Source organism: Struthio camelus, chromosome 17, assembly GCF_040807025.1.
Source record: "Struthio camelus isolate bStrCam1 chromosome 17, bStrCam1.hap1, whole genome shotgun sequence".
In the NCBI taxonomy this organism is placed as follows: Eukaryota; Metazoa; Chordata; class Aves; order Struthioniformes; family Struthionidae; genus Struthio; species Struthio camelus.
In genome coordinates, this window is record NC_090958.1 from 14,315,847 (window position 1) to 14,336,816 (window position 20,970).

General features: G+C 40.4%; 1 protein-coding gene across 7 annotated transcripts in view; it reads left to right on the forward strand.

Annotated features, from left to right (window-relative positions):
• The window catches only part of RIMBP2 (RIMS binding protein 2), a 123,368-nt gene that overhangs the window by 72,504 nt on the left and 29,894 nt on the right, over positions 1 to 20,970 (forward strand). For all 7 annotated transcript variants that reach the window (XM_009666660.2, XM_068911647.1, XM_068911648.1 and 4 more), the window contains 7 exons: positions 111 to 315; positions 5,866 to 6,017; positions 9,099 to 9,175; positions 11,405 to 11,514; positions 12,484 to 13,293; positions 17,554 to 17,705; positions 18,085 to 18,552. In XM_009666660.2, the coding sequence (XP_009664955.2) occupies positions 111 to 315; positions 5,866 to 6,017; positions 9,099 to 9,175; positions 11,405 to 11,514; positions 12,484 to 13,293; positions 17,554 to 17,705; positions 18,085 to 18,552 (1,974 nt within the window). The remainder of the gene's footprint in view (positions 1 to 110; positions 316 to 5,865; positions 6,018 to 9,098; positions 9,176 to 11,404; positions 11,515 to 12,483; positions 13,294 to 17,553; positions 17,706 to 18,084; positions 18,553 to 20,970) is intronic.

A 20,970-nucleotide genomic window follows, 5' to 3' on the forward strand; every position in this document is an offset into this window, starting at 1 on the left:
TCCCAACTAGTTTGTCTGTCCCTGCTTTCTGGTACTTCAAGAAAATCTGACCCAATCATAGATCCCTCTGATCTCAGTCAAAATATCTGTCTTTTGTCTCGCTTGTGCAGGCCAAGGTCCGAGAGCTAGAGGAGAAATGCCGGACACAGAGCGAACAATTTAACCTCTTGTCCAAAGAACTGGAGAAGTTTCGGCAGCAAGCTGGGAAGATTGACCTCTTGAGCAGTAACTCGGTGGCATCCGCAGATATCCCTGGTTCTCCTAGTAAATCTCTGTCCCAGTTAATGAATGGAATAGCCACTTCTATAGGCAAAGGTAAGGAATAACATTTTATTTGTAGGAGTCTGTTCTGCTTTTCAGGTTTTGAGATGTGATGCAGTGATGCAAACAGAGTTTGACTGCGCAAATGTGAGGATAGAATTTGATCCTGTTTTGTGACTTATTGCAGATTTCACAGTATTTCTTGTGACTTCATTGAAGTTATTTCAGTTTTATTCAGATAGGGCTGGGAGCAAAATTCTCTCCAATGGTTATTGGGTGTGGCGATGATAAGCCTGCTCAGTGTTAAAATAAAGTATTCATTGCGTAAATATCCTTATCTGCTGGAAGTGTAACGAGGCTCTACGTATACAGGCTTTGTTGGAAAACCTTTATCGTTTCAGCTGCAGCAGTTGGTCTGCTAACTTGTTGAAGTAAGTTTATGGGGAAAGAAAGAACAGAGACACCCAGGCTGCGTTAGCCATCTTATCAGTGAAATTTGTAGCAGACGCTGTCCGTGAAGACACTAATTCTATCACAGACAGATTTAGGTCGAAAAGGAGGTTCATGGGATGTATTTTAACAGACTAACTTATGGATAGCATCTATTGGCATTTAATAAAATATAAAAAGATGTTTTTAAATTTTTAACTGTGTTTAAATTAGTTTTTGAACATTTTAATTACTAGGTATTTTGAAAACGGAGACTACACTGAAAGTATGATTGATTTGAGTTTTAAAAGAAATGAACACTGTAAAGTCAGAAAAATAAAATCTGTTTACATCTACATTGGTTTTCCTGTGCTTATAGTGCTTAATATGTTCATCTCAGTGTGTGTTTTTCCAAGATCTGTGTTGAGCTTTTGCCAGGTCATCTCCTGTTGCCAAAGGCAACTGCTCCTGCGAAGTATACAAGTTTGTTAATGGTTCATTATGCATAAGAAATTTTCAAAGATCAAGGCAATACAGTGGTTACCTCAGGACGCTCAAAAGGAACTCACATGTAAATCCCATGTTAGATTGTGTATAACTATATTATTATCAACACTGAGGAGTGTGCTTATAAGCAGGTGATACTTAACTCAGTATCATCTATGCTACAATGATAGAACTGGACAGAATGAACTACCTGATCTGCAAAGGAACATTCATAGTTGCCTATTAGGTAATTTCTATTGCTGAGCGATTCAACCCAAATTGTTTTAGAATAAATATGAAGAGGAACCAGAAAAATTAAACTTCCTGACTTTTAATTAAAGTCCTGAATTTTTTTAAATTTCATCTTACTAAGCTTCTAGAAAAATTCTGAGGTGTAGGGCCTAGAAATCACAAATCATTTCCTTATTATTGCAGATGAGCAGTTATTTTCAATGAAGGATGTTAAACTCGAAGTGAAAGCAAGTCGAAAGGAACCAAGATGACATTCTTCTTTCATTTCACTTCAGTGACTTTGTACTTGGTTTTTAAGCACAAAATTCAGAGTGCTTGCATTCTCACCCGTTGTGGTGTATAATAGTTTGTAGGCTTTTCTGAAGCTGCAGCTGTCTTATCAAAGTGCATTAAATGGAGAATTCAGAAGGCATTACATGGTAGATGTAAGAAGTCAGTAGAAATTTGCTTAATAACGACAGGATTAGCTCCTCATTATTCTAAGGGCAGGATTTTCCAAACAACAACTAATTTTAAGGAAAAGATAATTAGGAACTGAAATGTCCTTTAGGCAGCTTGTGAAGGTACAGTCTCCATCCCCAGAATTGATCTCAGTAGGTCCCAATCTTTAAATAAAGACTAACTAAGCTTTCTGAGGTCCTGAGTCAAGCTCTCCAAGCTGCCTAATATTTATTCTTTAAATGTTAATGAAAATAGCTTTTAATATAGCCTCCAAAATGCAACAAAAGCCTCCAAGAAGCCTTTGACTAAAAACACTTAAAACACAGCAAGGTCTGTACTGAAGTCATTTAAAGGCCTCGCTCTGTAAACCTGTTCTCATAACCTATTGATACTTATGCTACTTAGAATTCAGGGCCGGCAGCAGTGGTATATAAACATCAGAAATGCTTGAACAGTACTCAGTACGAATGCACTGATAACAATAAAGTAATGTTTAAGCAAGTGGGCAGGATTTTAAATTATTGAAATCAACCGTTTCACAATAATGATGGTAATGCTACAGCAAGTTCTTCAACCCAGAGGTGTAATTATTTTTATTATGTGTGAGAAAGAAAGAACACAAGGACAGCTTTCAAAGCAAAGCAAATGACGGAAATGAGATCGGTTTATGGCCAGCTGCTTTGCCTTAATTTGTGATGTTTGAATGTATCAGGAAATGAAATAAACCTTGGCAGAATAGATTAGTGTGTAAGAAGTTCACTCTTAATATATAATAATGTCACAACCAGATACAGAAACCTTCGAGATTTATTATATATCAGATAAAGGGAGCATTTAAATGGTCTTTCTAGATAATGTAGGTAGTCTGTAATGAATCAATAATCCCATAAATAAAATGGAGGGTCTAATTGAACTTAACGTATGGTCAGCTTTAATTCTGCCTCAGACATCTAAATTAAATAGTCTGGAACTCTTCCTTGCCTCTTTCCTTAAGAGGGTGTTCTTCAGACTTCATTAACAGACTAGCTGCCAGTCATGGCAAAATAAAGGCAATTTTTTTTATTTTTAATTTGTAATGTTTTCCAGAGTGCTGCTAACAGAAAGCTATCTGTTTTTCTTAGTTTCCAGCAGGTTCACAAATTTTAGAACATTCTTAATAGGACAGATTCCACCACATTCTTCATATTCTCCATGTTCACATGTTGTTCAAGTTCAGGGAAATTAGTGAAATTACATTGGATGAAGAAGAGAACTTAGTTTGAAATTGTTTCTTTCTTTGGTGGTAAAAGTAGGCTAGTTTTCAAATGCAGCCATGTGTGGCTGTACTCATCGATTCGTAATCCACAAAAGTAGACATCCTTTAGAGAAACGATCAAAAGATTTCAGAGATTCAGGAGATATCAGAAGGAATGTGCTGCATGCATAGTGAATCTCAGTTTAGCTTTTTGCTAAGGCATTGCTTGATAATTGTGTGTTTATATATTTTTAATCCAACCGTGACTCTACGTATGTAGAGTCAGCATGAATTTACACAACGTTATTTAAGCATCCTTTGACCTTTTAAAATAGTCTGCTATGCAGAGTCCATGGGAATTAACTGCTGACACTCTATGATACGGCTTGTCCAAGGTCTGTTCTTTCCAATTTATTGCAGATATAAGAATACCTCGGAAATACAGTAATTTTTAAGCTGCTTAAGAAATAGGTGCGGTCCCAGATAAAGGCAGTCCTGCAAGAGGTGCAGAGGATCAGCTTCTGTTATGTCACAAACTTTTTCATAAAGAGATAGGAGTTGACGGCACCCAGTGCAGCATTTATCAGAGCAAGAAGGAGATACTGTGTTGCACAAGTAGCTAAATAAATAGAGAAATGGAGGACACTGAAGGAGGCAGTAAATCCAGTTAGGTAGTCAGATCCATTTTGCGTAGCTGGATTTGGGGCATAAGCTACATTTTTCACATACGAGCTAGATAGAGGGTATGGACTTACTCAGATAGGAAGTGAGGCATCTAAGTGGGCTGTATCTCCTTATTAGAATCGTCTGGAGCTGTACAAGCACATAATGCAAGTACAGCTACTGCACAGTCTGTTCCCTGGATAGTGTCTATGAAGGACCCAAAGTAAATATTCTGCTCCCTGTTTTACAGCTGGAAGAAATAAGACAGCTGAATATTTTCCCGTGTCTTGCTCTTCCTGGAGTTCGTTCTTAATAGCTGTGTGTTCCTGGCCTGGTCATCGTCCTGTATACTATGCAAAACAAGGGGTAGATAGTCCAAGAATCTTTCTCTGCTTTTTGTGTCTGGTATAACTAATATAATAACAAAGCCTGAAAAGTCCAGGAGGCGTAAGACCCAACAGCAGTTTCCTTTGAATGAATAATCACAGTTGGACCAATTATTTATAGGCTCGGCGCTGACAGGCTGGTATGGTAAGCACATTAGCAGCAAAGAGAAGGAGCTAAATTGGCTAAAGGTTTCTGAATGGGGATGGCTTTTCTGTTACATGTGTGAGAAAGATTCCAAGTATAAGAAATGTGCCCTTTTCCAGTCCAGCAATTGCTGCAAGCAAGACTGGTCGTAATTAATCTTTTGTATGATGACTTGTATGTTTCCCTGCTGTCAATGTGCTTAAGCCGTCTTGCTGTAAATCACAGTGATGCAGAGAAAATTAATCATATTGGACCAAGGAGCACACCAGAAAACCCTCTGGTGATGTGTTTTGGAACTCATTCTCCCCTGCAGTTGGAGTAGATTCCAGTGATGATTCCTGGTGACATGTATCTGGGAAGCTTGTACTTCCAGATTCCTGGCAGAACTGGAGAGGGAATGCTGAACCTACGCATATCCAGGGCCTGAAAAATTAGAGCATGGACTCATATTAAAGAGAGAGAGAGAGAAAGAGAGGAAAAGTTGCCCTGGATATGTGATTGCGTCAGCAATGCCCGTACTGCATGCTCTGCTATAACTTCTGTTGCTACTGCAGATATAATTAGGCTCAGTTTACAATTTCCTGCTTGTTTCTATGTGGTTTGAGGACTAACCTAACAGTGAAAGGGAAAAAAATGTAAGGTATTTTACATACCATTTTTATTCGTCTCTCCTGTAACCTTAACGAAGTTCTTTTTACTTGCTTCCCCTCACCATTAGGCCTGGTTTTTGCTTGAGTTGATAGGAGATTGGCGTGTGTAGCCTCTTGCAAGATTGCCTCCTTAGATCCTTTAAATGTGTCACATGTACTATCTTTTCCTTTCTGTTTTTAGTGCTTTAAAAAAAAATCAATAAAAATATTCAAACGTATTTCTGGAGATTTTTTTTATTTTTCATTGTCTGTCTGTCTCCTGTTTTTTTAGAAGCCTGAGAGATGGCACTGTGATCAGATTATGTATTTTATTACTGGTGTTAATGAGAAACTCATGAAGGTGGTGGCCTGGGAACTTACTACCCTGCAACAAACCGAACCACCTCCCTTCATTTCAAAATGAACATCCTGCCAACAAAATTACCGGCATTTCAGTCGCTTTCTCAGAAGATAAACGCACAAGTTGATTCTACTTTCCGGTAGATGCCAGATTTCCAGAAAGCAAGAAATAGAAGGGCTCCAACAGCACCTTTTCAGTGCTCTTCAAATAAGCGGGCGTGTTAAACAACACATGAAATAACTTTTCCAAAGATGTTAGGGTGCTCAGAACACCGGTGGCCTTTTTCATTAAAGGAAGCTCTAACTTTAATTTGCTTGTTTGTTTGTTTGTTTGTTTTGCATTGAAACGCCTTCACTTTCTACCTGATACTCCATTACCTATTGTTGACCTATGTAATCTACGGACAGGCTTTGAAATAGTAGGGTTAGCTACTTTCATGCTCTCCAGTCCATCTACCTTGTTTTTTTCCTAGAAGATTTCTAACAGGAGGAGAAAATAACTCATTTCTTGGTATTAGATGGCAGAGTTTCTAATTGATAGCAATTATTTGTTCTCCTGTGTGTTTTGTTCACTGCCAGGTCATGAAAGTCCTTCTGGAAGTCGTTGTGTGATTTCAGAGTTTATACGGCCCCTGCAGATATCTGGAGACAAACCAGAACAATTGTCTGTCAAACCTACATTCCTGTCCAAGGCAAGATCTGGTAGCCCAAGATGCAGATTTGATTCAGACGTGAGTCTTAAGTTTGTTACTGGAAATGGGTGTCACGGGGCTAGGACTTCTCCTGGGGACCGATGAAGGGAGATCCACCTGCTTTTAAAAAGTCAGGAGGTGGAATGTCTGCATTTTTTAGACATCTTGGAAACATGATCAGTGGGAATTTTCAGTAGTTACACAACATGAAAAATGGCTGTGTGAGATCCTCAAGCTTCTGTGAAAATCTCAGCCTTTGATGATGCATTTGAGGAGCTCTATACTGTGTTAAGAGGTGAAAGTCAGCACTTTTGTCTGTGTCTACTTTGGTTTATGTCTATGTTATGTTGTTTTTTGTTTCTATTATTATTATATCTACCAAAAGGTGTCACTTTGCTACATCCTGGGCAACTGGAAGAGCAATTCCATGCCCTGTCCAGGCAGGTATGCTCTAGGTGTGAGAACTGGCTCATTCTGCAGGGCTTCTTGTTTGCCTGATTTTCACGAAGTGTGAATCTTCTCACTCCGATTAGACTGATACCACCTGCTAAGAGCAGTTTCCAGCACACTCTTCCAAACTGATTTGGAGCCTGTAACCTGGAAGTGAAAGTTACAGGATGTTGTCACCAGAGTCTTATATTGTTCAACTTTCCACCTTGCATTTGTCTGTGCTTTTGAAAGGTTCGGTTTTTCCTAGGTACCTAGTAGAATTCTAGTAGAAAGCCACTGGAGACCTCAGAAGAGCTTTACAAAGGTGCCATAACAAATCCACTGTTGATACTTAGGACAGATGTTAAGTATAAGAAAGTACAGGAAATATTTTTAAAGTCTTTGTAGAAGGGTGTTATTTTCTGTTAAAGGCTGTGAGCCTGTTCTGTATGGGCAATGAGGAAGTGATCTTTAGATTATACCCCTCACCCATATAAAATACAGTCCTGATTCCCATTCTTACTCTTTTTAGAAGTAAATAAACTCCAGCTGTGTGCATATCTCTAGCGAATTTATGTTCATTGCTACTGAACCTTTGAAAGATGGTGGAATCAAAATGTTTTCAAGTGGATTGCACACCTGAGAATGGAGCAAGACATTCCACAAAATGTTAGCTTCCTGTACAGCAGGCATTCTGCAGGCATATCTAGGGATTTGTCTACAAATGAATATACGTGCCTCGCTAGCAACATGGGAACGTTCACTGCTCTTTGAAAAGGCCACAAAAAAAGCAACCTGGAGTAATCAAACTCGAAAAGGCAGCGTAGCAATGAGATTTAGGGAAGCAGAACTAACAGCAAGGAACAGGAGAAGTGCACGTCAGATTTAATTCCCTTTTTCTATTATATTTCAGTTATCTCTCACTGAGAATGTCAAGCTCTCTTTTGCCAAATTGTTCCTTGTGTGCCTTCTTGAGTATAATTATGTGATACATACTTATATTATGCAAGCTCACAGGATTTCAGCTCCATTCTTTTTTAGAGGTATCCAGGACCCAGGAGGAGTGTGTATGAATTAAATCACGAGGAAATAGTCTTTTAACAAAACCTAAAAATGGGGCTCAATGCTGTGAAGTCTGAAATAAAAAATGATATTCTGCAAAAATACTTCTGCAGCTTGCCTGATTGTTATTAGCAACAAAATGGTCTCTGGAGTAGTTATTATTGGGTTAGTTATGAGCATTGCTACGTGCCCTTAAAAAGATATCAGGAGGATACCCCTTGAAAAGGTTACCTACATCCCCAAAGGATACAGAGAGGGCGAATACCTGTTAGCTGGCTCTTACTGTCCTCCTCAGGGGAGGTGAAGTGTTGGCCGGTGAGAATAGTTTGTTGTGCTAACCCGGCACACAAACCCCTCTCTTGGGTCTGATCCAGAGGAAAAGTGATTTGCATGCATTTTTCTGTTGCACTTCTGTTCCATCCTGGGAACCAAGCAGGGACCAATTTAAATCTGGTTGTTGTAGATCAGTCTTCACTCTTTATCCGGATTGTGAAATTAAGAGTCCATTTTTAGACAATTTATCTATTTGATCCCACTGTCAAACCTCATATTTCTACCTTAATTGAAGTTCTCTCAAGCTCAGGGGAAAAGTTTTTCATTTTTCCTTAAAGGGCTCTAGCAAACTATGAAATAAGTGGAGGGAAAAAGCGCATCTGTCACTTTAAAAACTCTACCAAGTTCAGAGTGTGAGAGAAAGAATTACTGTTTTACCAGTGAGATACCTAGTGCAGGGCTGAAATAGGATAGAGTCTGTGTTGATGCAGCACCACTATTTAATCTCCAGGTTTTCGAGAACCAGACTTGTGATGGAATAGAAGTGTGGCTTTGCAGAACTCTGTTGAATTAAATGTGATGGTAGATTCAGAGGGAATATGCTGTTTCTTTCAGTGAAAGGGTGGCATTCAGCCAATGCTGCTGCTGTGGTTTGGGTTGGCCAAGGGGTACGTTTTATCTGATACTCATTGTTTGCAAGTGTGTGGAAGCTGACACTTGTAGCAGCTCAAAAATGTAGCGTTTGTCTAAGGTACTAAGCTATTGGTATTTGGGTACTACTGTTGTTTTCTTATTAAAATTTCAGGGTGTCATTACAGGTTAGCTGTGTGATCATATAGCTGTAGTGCGCCTGGAAACACTAGACCGATCACTTACAATAGGTCAGCTTGGAGTAACTGACTTTACTATACTCTTAACAGAGACTTTAATAAACTCGGTCAGGAGGGTGAAGTGGTCAGTGAGGCCGGTATGGTTAAGTCATGCCTATCTCTTTAGTGAGCATCGTGAAAGGGAATGGTATGGTTGACATCGCATCCCCTTCAGCTTTGGCCACTGCCCAGATGATAAGGCACTAACTAATCCCCAGATGGGTCAATTTTGGAAGCTTTTGAGAAAAGCCCACAGTCAGAATCAGACATGCAATCTGAATCTGTAGCGAGAGATCAGGCAATTAGCTGAATTTCTTTGCGGTGTTAGAATCTAATTTGCAGTTCCTTTTTGGCCTAAACATTTCTAAATAAAATTAACCAATTCTGTTCCTTATCACAATTTCTTTTTTTTATCTGATTAACATTGCCAGTCAGGATAACAGTGAATGCATCTTTTTGAAATCCCATTGTCTCTTTTTCTGTACAGATGGATAATGATCGGAATTCCAATACCTCAAAGCAGAGATATTCTGGGAAAGTCCATCTTTGCATTGCCCGTTACAGGTAACGTAACAGCTCATTACATATGTAATATATATTTGTAATATTCAACATTTTGTTTCACTTTTGTTCACGCACCTTTCGTTCACAGTAGAAAGGCAAATGCAAATGCCTTTTTTCACACTGGGTAGGTGGGTTAACAGAGCTATATCCCCGCTTCCTTTGGGCTGTGAATCTGCTTTACAGCACATGGTGGGCAGCAGCGTGTCTCTCTACAGGCAAAGAGGTTTATCTGTTAGATCTGGACGATCTAGGCTCATTAGAGGTTGGATCCCAACACTGGCTGGTAAGTGAGGTTTTAGTGAACTAAAAAGTAATAATTGATCAGTTGGATTCCTTCATATTGGATGTTCACTTGCTTCTGATACCGTCATGCTAGAAGAACAGAAGATCGTTGTCCCTGTAGGCTTTAAAGGCAAACTTCAGCCTGCATGCTATAGATAGCAGACCTCTTTCCTGTTTGCACTGGCTGCAAAATAGTGCCATTTCCATGTGCTTTAATTGTCAGAGAAAGTTTAACATGGCATGACTCTTTTACCCACCACTGTGTTTCTGCCTTTCAATGTCTAAATGAGATGAGAATGCTTACCCTCCTACCTCATAGAGGATGTCTCAGTCAGTTTCTATGAATTGCTCTTTCATCCGTGCTAGAAAGATTTAGAAGTTTCACAGGTCTTTACTTCGCACATAAAATTTCAGATGTGAGGTACTATTGTGATAAAACTTTCTGTGCCTGACGGTTTCTTTCCTTTGGCGGTGTATTCATTATAGATTAAATATCACTGTGTTTTTCAAAGCCCGGTATGTTAAGTGATGTGAGCACCACTTGGTCTTCAGTGTACAATCACATGCCCCCACCACTGGAAAAAACAGAGTTCATAGGGGCTGCAAGAGAAGAATTCCCCTGTGTTGTTTTCTGTGCATTTTCAGAATTAGGCAGACTTTTTTTTTTTTTTTTTGTTAATGCATTTCAGCTCTACCCCATCAAGATACTGTGATCCCAAAAGACAGAAATCAGTGTGCTGTTCATGGAAGTTTTCTGTTCAGATATAGTTTATACCATCTTCGTGTGACTGAGACGTGTGTAATGTTTATACTACCTTACTGATGTTGACTGTAAGTAGGAAAGATTTTAGGGAAGAGAATATGTGTGCATTTAAATCAACTTGCAGGCTACAAGTAAGACTACTTGCAAGACTATATAGCATGTTAGTGGCCGTTGTTTTCTTTAAATGCAAGTGAGGTCAGAGTCATTAAAATCTGTACAATTCTTGGCAAAAGGATTTTTATACAACTAACTAAATAAACAGCACAAAGTGTCTGTGTGTTTGTTTACAAAAGAGACACAAACATACCCCAGAGCTCTTGGAGTCTCTTAAGACAGCAGTCATCCCTGGGGACGTTTGCGTGCTGAGAATAACTGTATCCTGAATCTGCAGTCGTCAGCAACTCTACTGTTTTATGCTCTTACCTTTCAAATTGGTTTTAAACAGATTCTAATATTCACCTAAGTCCCTTGAGAGATTGCCTGAGTGAGCAGTAATACACTGCTTGTGCCAATTTAGGGTTAGACACCATGAATTAAATGACTTGTCAGCCTCTTGTCAAGCTCTGTTTTCTACTGTGCCTTATAGTAAGGAATGATTATCTGTCCATAGTTACCAGCAGGATGCAGCCATTCACAGTCTGGCAAGGGTATGGATTTAATTACTTTGTAAGAAGTTTAGTCTATATGGCAAGTCTATGGCTTGTTTTTAGCCATAACTTAGTGCTTTTGTCTCTATTTAACTTGTCTCTGCTGAAGTTTATTAACTTGTGTAGAAGTCTGGCATATAAAAATGGACAGAATATGTGGACTCTCTTTTTAGACTTGCAAGTGAGATTTCTGCAATTGATCTTAAGGTATGAAGAAGGTTTATGCCAGTAGTGTATTCAGAGAGACCTAAGTGAGAAATTCACAAGTAAATTGTTTGGAGAAGGACATGGCTTTAAGTGTATAGCACTTAAGTGAATAGGTTGTGTTTCATGGCAGCCTGTGGCAATCCAGTTACAGTTTGTAGTACTCACTAATTCACCTAGACACCTCTCAGAATGCATATTTCAAAAGGTAAGCCAAAAGACTGAAGAGTTACCTTCCTCTGCAGAACTGTACAGCTTCTTTTTCTGATTAGTTTTCAGTTGTGTGGGGGTTGTAAGTGAATATGCATGTTTTCCATCCATACTCCATTGCAGTTACAACCCCTTTGATGGACCAAATGAAAATCCAGAAGCAGAGCTCCCCCTTACGGCAGGAAAATACCTTTATGTGTATGGAGATATGGACGAAGATGGCTTTTATGAAGGTATTTTTTTGAATCTATAAATACATGCTAATTGATGCAGATTAAAATCATTTCATCTGTCAAACACACTCGCAGTGCTTTCCTTCATCTACTACCAAATCAGCTGCTAAAATTACCCCTATCGTATTTGTGTTAATTACCAGAATTTCTGCACCAGCAAAGCCGCTCCTTGCAGGCATGGCTGACTATAAGATGTTTTAAATTGTCAGCTTTTCCTTCGTGCAAGATTTAAGTTGACAAGGAAGCTTACTGACAATTACGGGTTTTGCCTCAGTGTTCCTTTCCTTCCTGAGCTATGAATGCAATGTGTGTATAATTTTCACCTCTGTGTTCTTTCTTCTCTTGTCCAATGCAAGGCATTGACATGAAGTCACACTGGAGCTAAGAAACTTTTAATGGTTTCATGCAAGTTGATTAAGAGCACCAAAGTTGCCATTTACTTTACAAACGTTTTTGTTCTAAAATCACCCTTGGCAACTTCATAGCTTCATTTTTCTGTTGGTGTTCTGTAATTCAAGGACAGGTCACTTGCACTATGATCTTCATTGGTAATTAGCCACCTGATGCAGTGGTGGCCTGCAACTTTTTTTCTGATATCAAGGACCATTCTTTGTTTATAGCAGCGGTGCAAAGTAAGTTTAAACAAAATGAAACAAACCAACAGTCTAAGCAAGGAGAGGAAGAATTCTGCTTTTTGTTAACCCCTTCTTCAACAGGCACCGTGCAGTGATGTGCAGCACAAATATGGTTTATGGCCATGGTAAAATATGGTTTACTTTCAAGTAGAGTTTTAATCCATGCATAGATTTAACTCTTCTTAACGGAGTTAAACTGATCCGTTTCATTTGATTTGATGTAGTTCTTCATTTCAACCTACTAGATGGTAGCATTTCTCAGAAAACACGTAAGCCAGCCATGAAAGAAGTCTCTGCATTCAAGGACATTAATGACACTATTTTTTCTCACCAGGGGAACTTCTAGATGGACAAAGAGGACTAGTCCCTTCAAATTTTGTGGATTTTGTTCAAGACGATGAGACCCGTTTATCAAGCAGTCTAAGCAGTGAACAAGATCAGAATTTCATCAATCATTCGGGTTCTACTTTGGAAGGAGATCTCCTTGAGATAAGTCCACCAAGCCACATGGACTCTAGTGTAATCAGCAATGGCGCAGGGACTCTGGATGTGAATATAGATGAAATTGGAGAAGACATTGTGCCTTATCCTAGAAAAATCACCCTTATTAAACAATTAGCCAAAAGTGTCATTGTGGGCTGGGAGCCACCAGTAGTGCCACCTGGATGGGGATCCATTAGCAGCTACAATGTTCTCGTTGACAAAGAAGTACGAATGAACATAGCCTTGGGAAGCAGAACTAAAGCTCTTATAGAGAAGCTTAACATTTCTGCCTGTACATACCGAATATCAATTCAGAGCATTACAAACAAGGGTAACTCAGATGAACTGCAGTGCACTTTGTTAGTTGGGAAGGATGTCATTGTAGCCCCCTCTAATCTTAAAGTGGAGAACATAACCCAGATTTCTGCTGAGCTGTCTTGGCTCCCTACAAATAGTAATTACAGTCATGTGATTTTTCTTAACGAAGAAGAATTTGACATTGTCAAGGCTGCTAGCTACAAGTACCGTTTTTTTAATTTGAAGCCCAATATGGCCTACAAGGTGAAGGTTATGGCAAAGCCCCATCAGATGCCCTGGCAGCTTCCCCTGGAACAACGAGAGAAAAAGGAAGCTTTTGTGGAATTTTCTACGTTGCCAGCAGGTTTGATTATTTTTCTCCCTACCCCAAAACTCTGCAATTTAGTTTCTCTGAAAATTCTAGATATGGGAACCTAACCATTGACTTTATGCTGTAATCCCTGTCACATTCATGAACAGGCTGAGGATTATTAGATTACTTCATGGCATAATGCATCCATTTCCTGCATTAGTCTCTTCCTTGTACCTGGGTAAGGATTGGAACATCTTGGGGAAGTAAACTAGGGAGAGCCATGCTTATCATCATGATGGGTCACATGCTGCAAGACGCGTGCTTTGTGAAAATAATATCCATTTGTTTTTAATTCATTCCGTTATAGTTGTTCTGGTAGTAGTTTATTTTCTTTGTTGTGGCCAGCATTGAAAAAAGTACACTTAATTATTACTTCTGGCAGGGTTCAAGCAGGGTCATCTAGAGCACATTGCACAGGATCATGTCCAGGTAGGTTTTGAATATCTCCAAGGAAGGAGATTCCACAGCCTCTCTGGGCAACCTGTGCCGGTGCTCTGTCACCCTCACAGGAAAGAAGTTTTTCCTCATATTCAGATGGAACTGTCTGTGTTTCAGTTTGTGCCTGTTGCCTCTTGTCCTGTCGCTGGGCACCACGGAAAAGAGTCTGGTCCCATCATCTCGACACTCTCCCTTTAGATATTTGTATACGTTGATAGGGTCGTCTTTTCTTCAGGCTGAACAGGCCCAGCTCCCTCAGCCTTTCTTCATAGGAGAGATGCTCCAGTCCCCTCGTCATATTAGTAGTCCTCCACTGGACTCACTCCAGTTGCTCCATGTTTCTCTTGTACTGGGCAGCCCGGAACTGGACACAGTCCTCCAGGTATGGCCTCCCCAGGGCTGAGTAGAGGGGGAGGACCGCCTCCCTCGACCTGCTGGCAACAATTCCTAATGCAGCCAGGATCTTGGCCACAAGGGCACATTGCTGGCTCATGGTTAACTTGCCCACCAGGACTCCCAGGTCCTTCTCTGCAGAGCTGCTTTCCGGCAGATCAGCCTGCCACCTGTACTGGTGCATGGGGTTATTCCTCTCCAAGTGCAGGACCGTGCACTTGCCTTTGTTGAACTTCATGAGGTTCCTCACCACCCAACTCTGCAGCCTGTCCAGGTCCCTCTGAATGGCAGCACAGCCTTCTGGTGTCCATACAATTAAGCTTGTACATCTTCTGCTTTTGCTACCATTGATTTAAAGCTTCAGTAAAAATGTCCTAAGCTTGGGCATTTACTCTTTTGCCTTTAATCATTTCAGCAGGATAAGCAGTAGTGCTACTGTAGCATCTGCTAAGACTGGAGCATTTTAAATCTCTGTATATGTTCTGTGGGAGTCAGATGATGCTGCCTAAGTGGTGACTTGAATTTATTAGATATCTTACTTCTTTGTTGTTTGGGAAGAGTAAGGTTTTCAGGCCAGACGTAACACACTGCATCTCCTGCTAGTTGCTGAAATATGTTAAAGCAATGAAGGAGCCATCCTCTGTTGAGGAGCCAATATGCTACAAAGCCTCTGCTTTTGAATTCAGAGGTCCCAGAATCTTCCCCACCCTTTCATTTCCCAGTGGGCATTTTTACAAAAGCACATCACCTCCTCCCTGTGTTTTATAGCAAAGGAAAATAGCAATTGTTGAAGAGATTAGAGGTCGATGCTTTTCTGTCAAATGTCTTCGAAACACAGGGAAAAATATGCCCATGAAGTCTAAGTCAGCAATAGGAGTTATCATTATAAGTGTCTCATGTTTTTCTCTTGCCAATATTACTGTCTCTGCGTGATCGCATACCTCTTCTTCCAAACTACAGTTCAGAGAAAGAAAAAGTGTCTTTAATATGGCTAATCTTTTACGTATAGTGACCTTCCCTCTTCAGTTAATCTACATTGTAAAGGACACATTTCAAAAATGATTGTAGAAGATGCTCAGAAAGCAATGTTCTGTGTGAAGGCTATCTTACATTATTTTGCTTCTTTAGGAAGATGCATGCAGGGGAGCGGTGTCACGTAAGCATTTAGTTGTGGTGAATGTCAGTTTTGGTAACTAGTGCAGCATGAAGTGCAACATAAACGGCCACAGGCAGTTTTCAGAGTTTGTACTGACATTTTTCTAAGGGCTTCAGAAGTGCTTACGAATGAGTACATGTGCTCACTTTCTTTGATGGTGAGAAGCTCTGCTCTTTACTGGTGGGCTCAGTGATGTCATTGCCTCATAGGAAAGGATACCATCAGCTGCTTATGCCAAAAAGGGAATGGGGAGGGGAGATCAGTGAATGCTGTAAATTTTTCACATGGTGGCAATCCCAGATTTTTTTAGGAATACATTAGGCAAAAAGGAGCTTGAGATAACTGCTCACTTTTCAAAGCTGGAGGGAGCAGTTGAATGAAAAGTACAGGACAATTAGAGGTCACCTCTTCATTTTTCTCTTTGCTTAAGTATATGATGTTTTGCATGATTCATGCTTGAAAACACACTGCTTCCTATTGGACCAAAGCTGAGTGATGGCTCTGTAGTTGATGGGTGGTTAAACTTCTGTGTTGATTCATCAAAGTATCATCAGTGCTTAAGTTTGAACAGGAGAGGGAGTTCTCTTTCAGGTGCTCGGATCTAAAAATAAACATAGGTACGTATAGGATCAGGACCAATGGGAGTGTAATGTTTTTTGAGCTAATTTAAGCCATTGATTCATGAAGACCAAACTGTAGCAGAATTCCAAAACAAACTACGTGTTTATGGTGATAACAAAGACAATCAAGAGGTAGAACAATTCATGACATGAAGAGTAGAAACCATACTAAGCCTTGCGTATTAAAGTTATTAAACCGATCTCTGTTGCGGCCTGTGAAGGTGGAGATGGACTGCAAGGAAATTGTTTATTTTGCAGGGGGTAGAGGAGGTTGCCTTTTTCGCTGAAGCAGCAGATGAATGTAATTTTTATACACCAGATACTGGTCTAGATGAGATACATTATTTCTTGTAAGCTGAAGAGCTCTGCTGGATTGGGGCGCCTGGCTCTCATAAAATAAGTTTGATGGTGGTCTGAAATTGAATCCTAAATTAAAATGCAAGAGTTAGTATTAGGTCAGTTTACATGCTTCGGCCCTGCAAGTCAAAAATACGCTGTAAGTGTAAGGGATGGTATAGGCAAAAATGTAATATTCTGCCTGTAGTGTCCTGAACGTGATCAGAATTGTGTTTCAGTGCCCTCTACAGGATGCAATTCAATAACAGCAAACTACAGCTATGCATTGAGAGTATGCCAGAAGATCCCCAGGCTGGGACTTGTGTGATGTTTTCTGTTGCATCATACTTTGTCCAGTAGCAATGAATGCGCACAGCTGTAATACTTGTAGCTTTTTCTGTATCGGTAGATGAACAGAAATTGTTTGTGCTAAGTTCACTGGCAAAAACAAACTCACAGCAGCCAAGATTTGTCTTCTCCCAGCTATTACCCAGAGATGGCCATAACTGACGCCTGCTTCTGAAATGTTTTAGCGTGATACACTTCTCAAGTGTTTGACTGTTAAGTTAACACAATGGGATGCTTCTAATATGCATGAACTAATAATCTCTAAGATACTTTTACTTTGGCTTTCTGTCCAAAGTGGAGCTATTTATAGTGGGATAATAATGACTGTTAATTAAAGATGTACTTGGTCTGCTGTTACGCTAATGTACTGTAAATGCTACTGTAAAGGCTAGTAGGTTTAATTTTTTCTTCAGTGCAGGGAAGAGACTTTGAGTCTGATTGTCCTTCATACCAATATACTGGTGACAAAAAAGGTTAAAGTTCCAGTTTCCAGTCCTTTTACGCTGTCAGATGAATCAAAATTATGCACTGTGCATACTGGCGCAGAGGTATGCACCAAAAAGTCACTTGCAGCAGTTTTCCATTGACATAGTGCCACTCCTTGGCACTTTTCTCACCACCTTTTTCTGTTAATGTCTCCTGCATTTAGAGTGAATAGCAGTTATGCAGCCTGAAGGGATAAAAATAAGTTCACCGCAAGCTGCAAGTACAGAACAGCTTGCAAATGAATAAAACTTAGTTAACAGCTTTAGGCTGAGGGTCAGTTCTTGGCTCCATGACCTGTTGAGGGCTTGTATGCTTCTGTTTGTGCCTTATGATTGCAATAAAGATATTTTGTCTTCTTAAAAATAAATATATAAATAAGTGCTTTGAGATGTGTGTTTGCAGCTTACAGTTGTGTCAGTGGGCCTACATATTTGTGATCTAATGCTGATTGGTGACCAGGCTTTTCTTTTTTAGGTCCTCCAGCTCCACCTCAAGAGGTTACTGTCTGGGCTGGGTCCACCCCGGCAACTGTGCAGGTGTCCTGGAAACCACCAACTCTGACAGCAACAGGGACCTCCCATGGTGCCAATGTCACCGGCTATGGTGTTTATGCGAAAGGTCAACGGGTGAGTTCTCTTTCCAGCGTTACAGTGACCAACGACATCAGGTGAATTTCCATTGACAGGTAAAGGCAGCAATAAGTGTGTGACAGCATTTGAACGTGTGCTTGGCTTTCTGGGTTTCAACAGAACCCCTCTGTTTGTTCCTGTGTAATTTGATCATTAGCTCCCTTTCTGCAAGCACTTCAGTTTTTGGGCAAGGGGACTGAAAGGATTAAACACAACTGGTGCTAAGTGATGTGGAGCCCTAATGTGGCTTCCTCCAGCCCACTCAGTATTGGCATTAATTCACTCCATATTAATACTTTGAAGGCTGTGTTTTAGTGAGGGTGAGGCAGGGAAACTGGTGCCTTCATGCTAGTAAGTTGCTTGTTTGTGTACTTAGGTGGCGGAGGTGATCTTTCCTACAGCAGAGAGCACATTGGTGGAGCTAATGAGAATAAGGAGCTTGGAAGCAAAGGAAGTTACCGTTCGCACACTCTCTGCACAAGGGGAATCTGTGGACTCTTCTGTTGCTGCCATTCCATCTGACCTACTGGTGCCTCCAACCCCTCACCCTAGAACTGCTCCCAAATCTAAGCCATTAGCAAGTGCCGGAGTCCCAGAAACCAAAGATGAACATTTAGGTCCCCATTTAAAAATGGATGAGTCATGGGAGCAGACTCGTTCGGCATCCCCTGTTCATGGACACACACTCGAGCCACCTGCCCCTAACTTTCATGGCCCGCTTCAGGGGAGGAGGTCTCCATCACCTAACCGAATACTCCCTCAGCCTCAAGGCACGCCTGTCCCAAATACTGTTGCAAAAGCCATGGCAAGAGAAGCTGCACAGCGAGTTGCAGAGAGCAACAGGGTAAGGGGAGACATTTTCTTATGGCTTTTTTGGCTCACTGTATTCGTTGTGGCGGTTCCCATCAATGAATTTTTTGGAGTATATGTCTTCATGAGCAGTTACACATTCCTGAATCCTGAAGGTCAGTAGTTTGGTAAGAAGTAATGTGATAAAGTTCTATAGCACCTACCCCAAATATGCTTCATATGGAGCATTTATCAACCTTTGATCAACTGCAGAAACCCTATAACATAACCAGAAAGGTTACTTCCAAAAACTGCAGAGCCTTACTACTTCTGAAAAAATGGCAATAGGTTGTCAAATTTTGTGCTTGGATCCTATAGGAGTCAAAAGGGAGCCTGTGTCCACGTGAGAAAAATCAACCAAGCACTGACGTACTTTGAATGAGACCAAAACAATAGAGAGGACAGTTTAAAAATGGGACCAGAAATAGGCAGCTAGACGAAAGTCCTAAGAATGCAGACAGATGTGCTTAACCTGCCTTGGCTGTTGATAGGACTATTTACTTTATGTAAAGTAAAAGATTCCTCAAATTCTAGTCACAAGGTTAATATAGCACTAGGTTTGTTTTGGATTATTGGTTTATATTTAAACAAAACAGTTGTTCCGGTTCTTTGTTTTACGTGCTGTGTTCAATATTAAAAACACTTCTTAATTGTGTAGTTTCTGCATTTGTCACTACAGCTTCTGAATGCTCTACAAGGGAGAAGCATATGCACATAGGGGAGAAGGAGAAACACAAAACTTAGTTTCCCGTTTCTTAATTTCCTTATGAAAAGCAATGCCTGTTATCTGACTGTTGGTTAGAGTCCCTTATAGGAATGAGATTCTGCCCACATTTCCTAAGCTGTTCTAAAAAGATTAGCCCTCACAGTAAGTCTAGCTAGTTAGTGTGAAGCATGTTTGTATTCTAAAACCTTTACAGATGTTTTTTCAAAATAGCAGATAAGCAGTTTGCATACACAAAAAGCACTATTTCGTATGCTGCCATTGATCTGCCCTCCAAGAGGGTCTGTTTCTCAGTGCTCCACCCTCACAGTTACAACTTCTTCAAGATGTGGAGAGCCAGGTGAGAAAAAGCTTTTCATTACAGCTCTTCTTGTCGATACTAGAAGCATCGCTGCCTGAAGGAGACTCCTGTTTTTGAGAGCATTGTGACCCTTGGCTTGTTTCAGTGACTCAGATGTTTGCTAGTTAACTAAAATCCCGTATTTGAAGCTCCTGGGTCAGAATGGTAAGCATAGCTGATGTGTATGCATCAGTGTATGTATCAGTTGTTAATGTCCAGTCTTTGATATCTCATTGTATTTCCAGAATAACTCCACTCACGTTGACAGTTCACACTTCCTTAGCAGCCCCAACTCACTGACTTCCCCTGTTTTAGGGCAGAACCAAGCCAGTGGAGGATGATACAGCTTTTGGGAAGCTGAGTAATTCTGGAATCATTGCATCAATACAATTTGCTAAATACATACATACATATGTTTCTTCCTTCTTTGAGGAAATACTGAACTGAAATACTTTTTCTGTGTTTGAAAACTGCTGACATAAAATATGCCCCAAACCGTGTTTAGTTACGTTCGTTTTGATGTTGGTTGATTCATTCGGGGATCTGGGAAAAATTTTAAGGCCAGTTTCAATCTAGGTTAAGCCAACTTCTGCCAGTGATATTTGTCACGTTTAGACCCAGTAGCAGAAGCTCTCCCCTTGCAGTAGGTTGCTGCAGAGCAAGCCATCTTTGTGGTCTTACAGCCGTCCACCCAGCCCATTAGATGGCATCAGCCATAAAGCCCAAGCACTAGAACAGGCAGCAGGATTCAGTAGCTGATGACAAGATTCATCTCTGAGCAGAGGAAGAGCATAAGGTCTTATTACTTTTCTTTGTTTTGAGGTCATAAATGCTGAAGTGTCTAGATCTTTTGGTAACCATCAGCCAAGAGGGAAATTTCATCATTAGTGTGTTCCTTAGGCAGCCTCTGGCAGTATAGCCCTGAAAAGGCTAAGGCAAAGGACTTGATGGAAAAGAAGCACTAGCTGTCATGTGATAATCATAACACGTCAAGGAACGCAGCGTTCTCGATTTATCAGGGAGGTGACGTAAGCAGAAGGCACTTTTCTCCAACATCAGAGAGTTGAAACACTAAATAATACCCTCAACAGCCTGCTTCTTTTAAGGGAAGGATTCCAATACTGTGTCCTGTAGGAGCACCCTGCCTTCAGCAATGTTTTGAGGTGATAGTGGTACAGGGGAGGAAAGCTATCAACTGAGTGATGGTCACATAAAAGCATATAATTGCTTGCGAGTGAAAATAATACTATAAGCAAAAGACTCCCCAAAGCACCTAAGATGTTGCAGTCAAGAGAAACAAAAGTTACTTTAAGCCCATGAATATATTTAAATGCTGTGCTCTTGAGTCC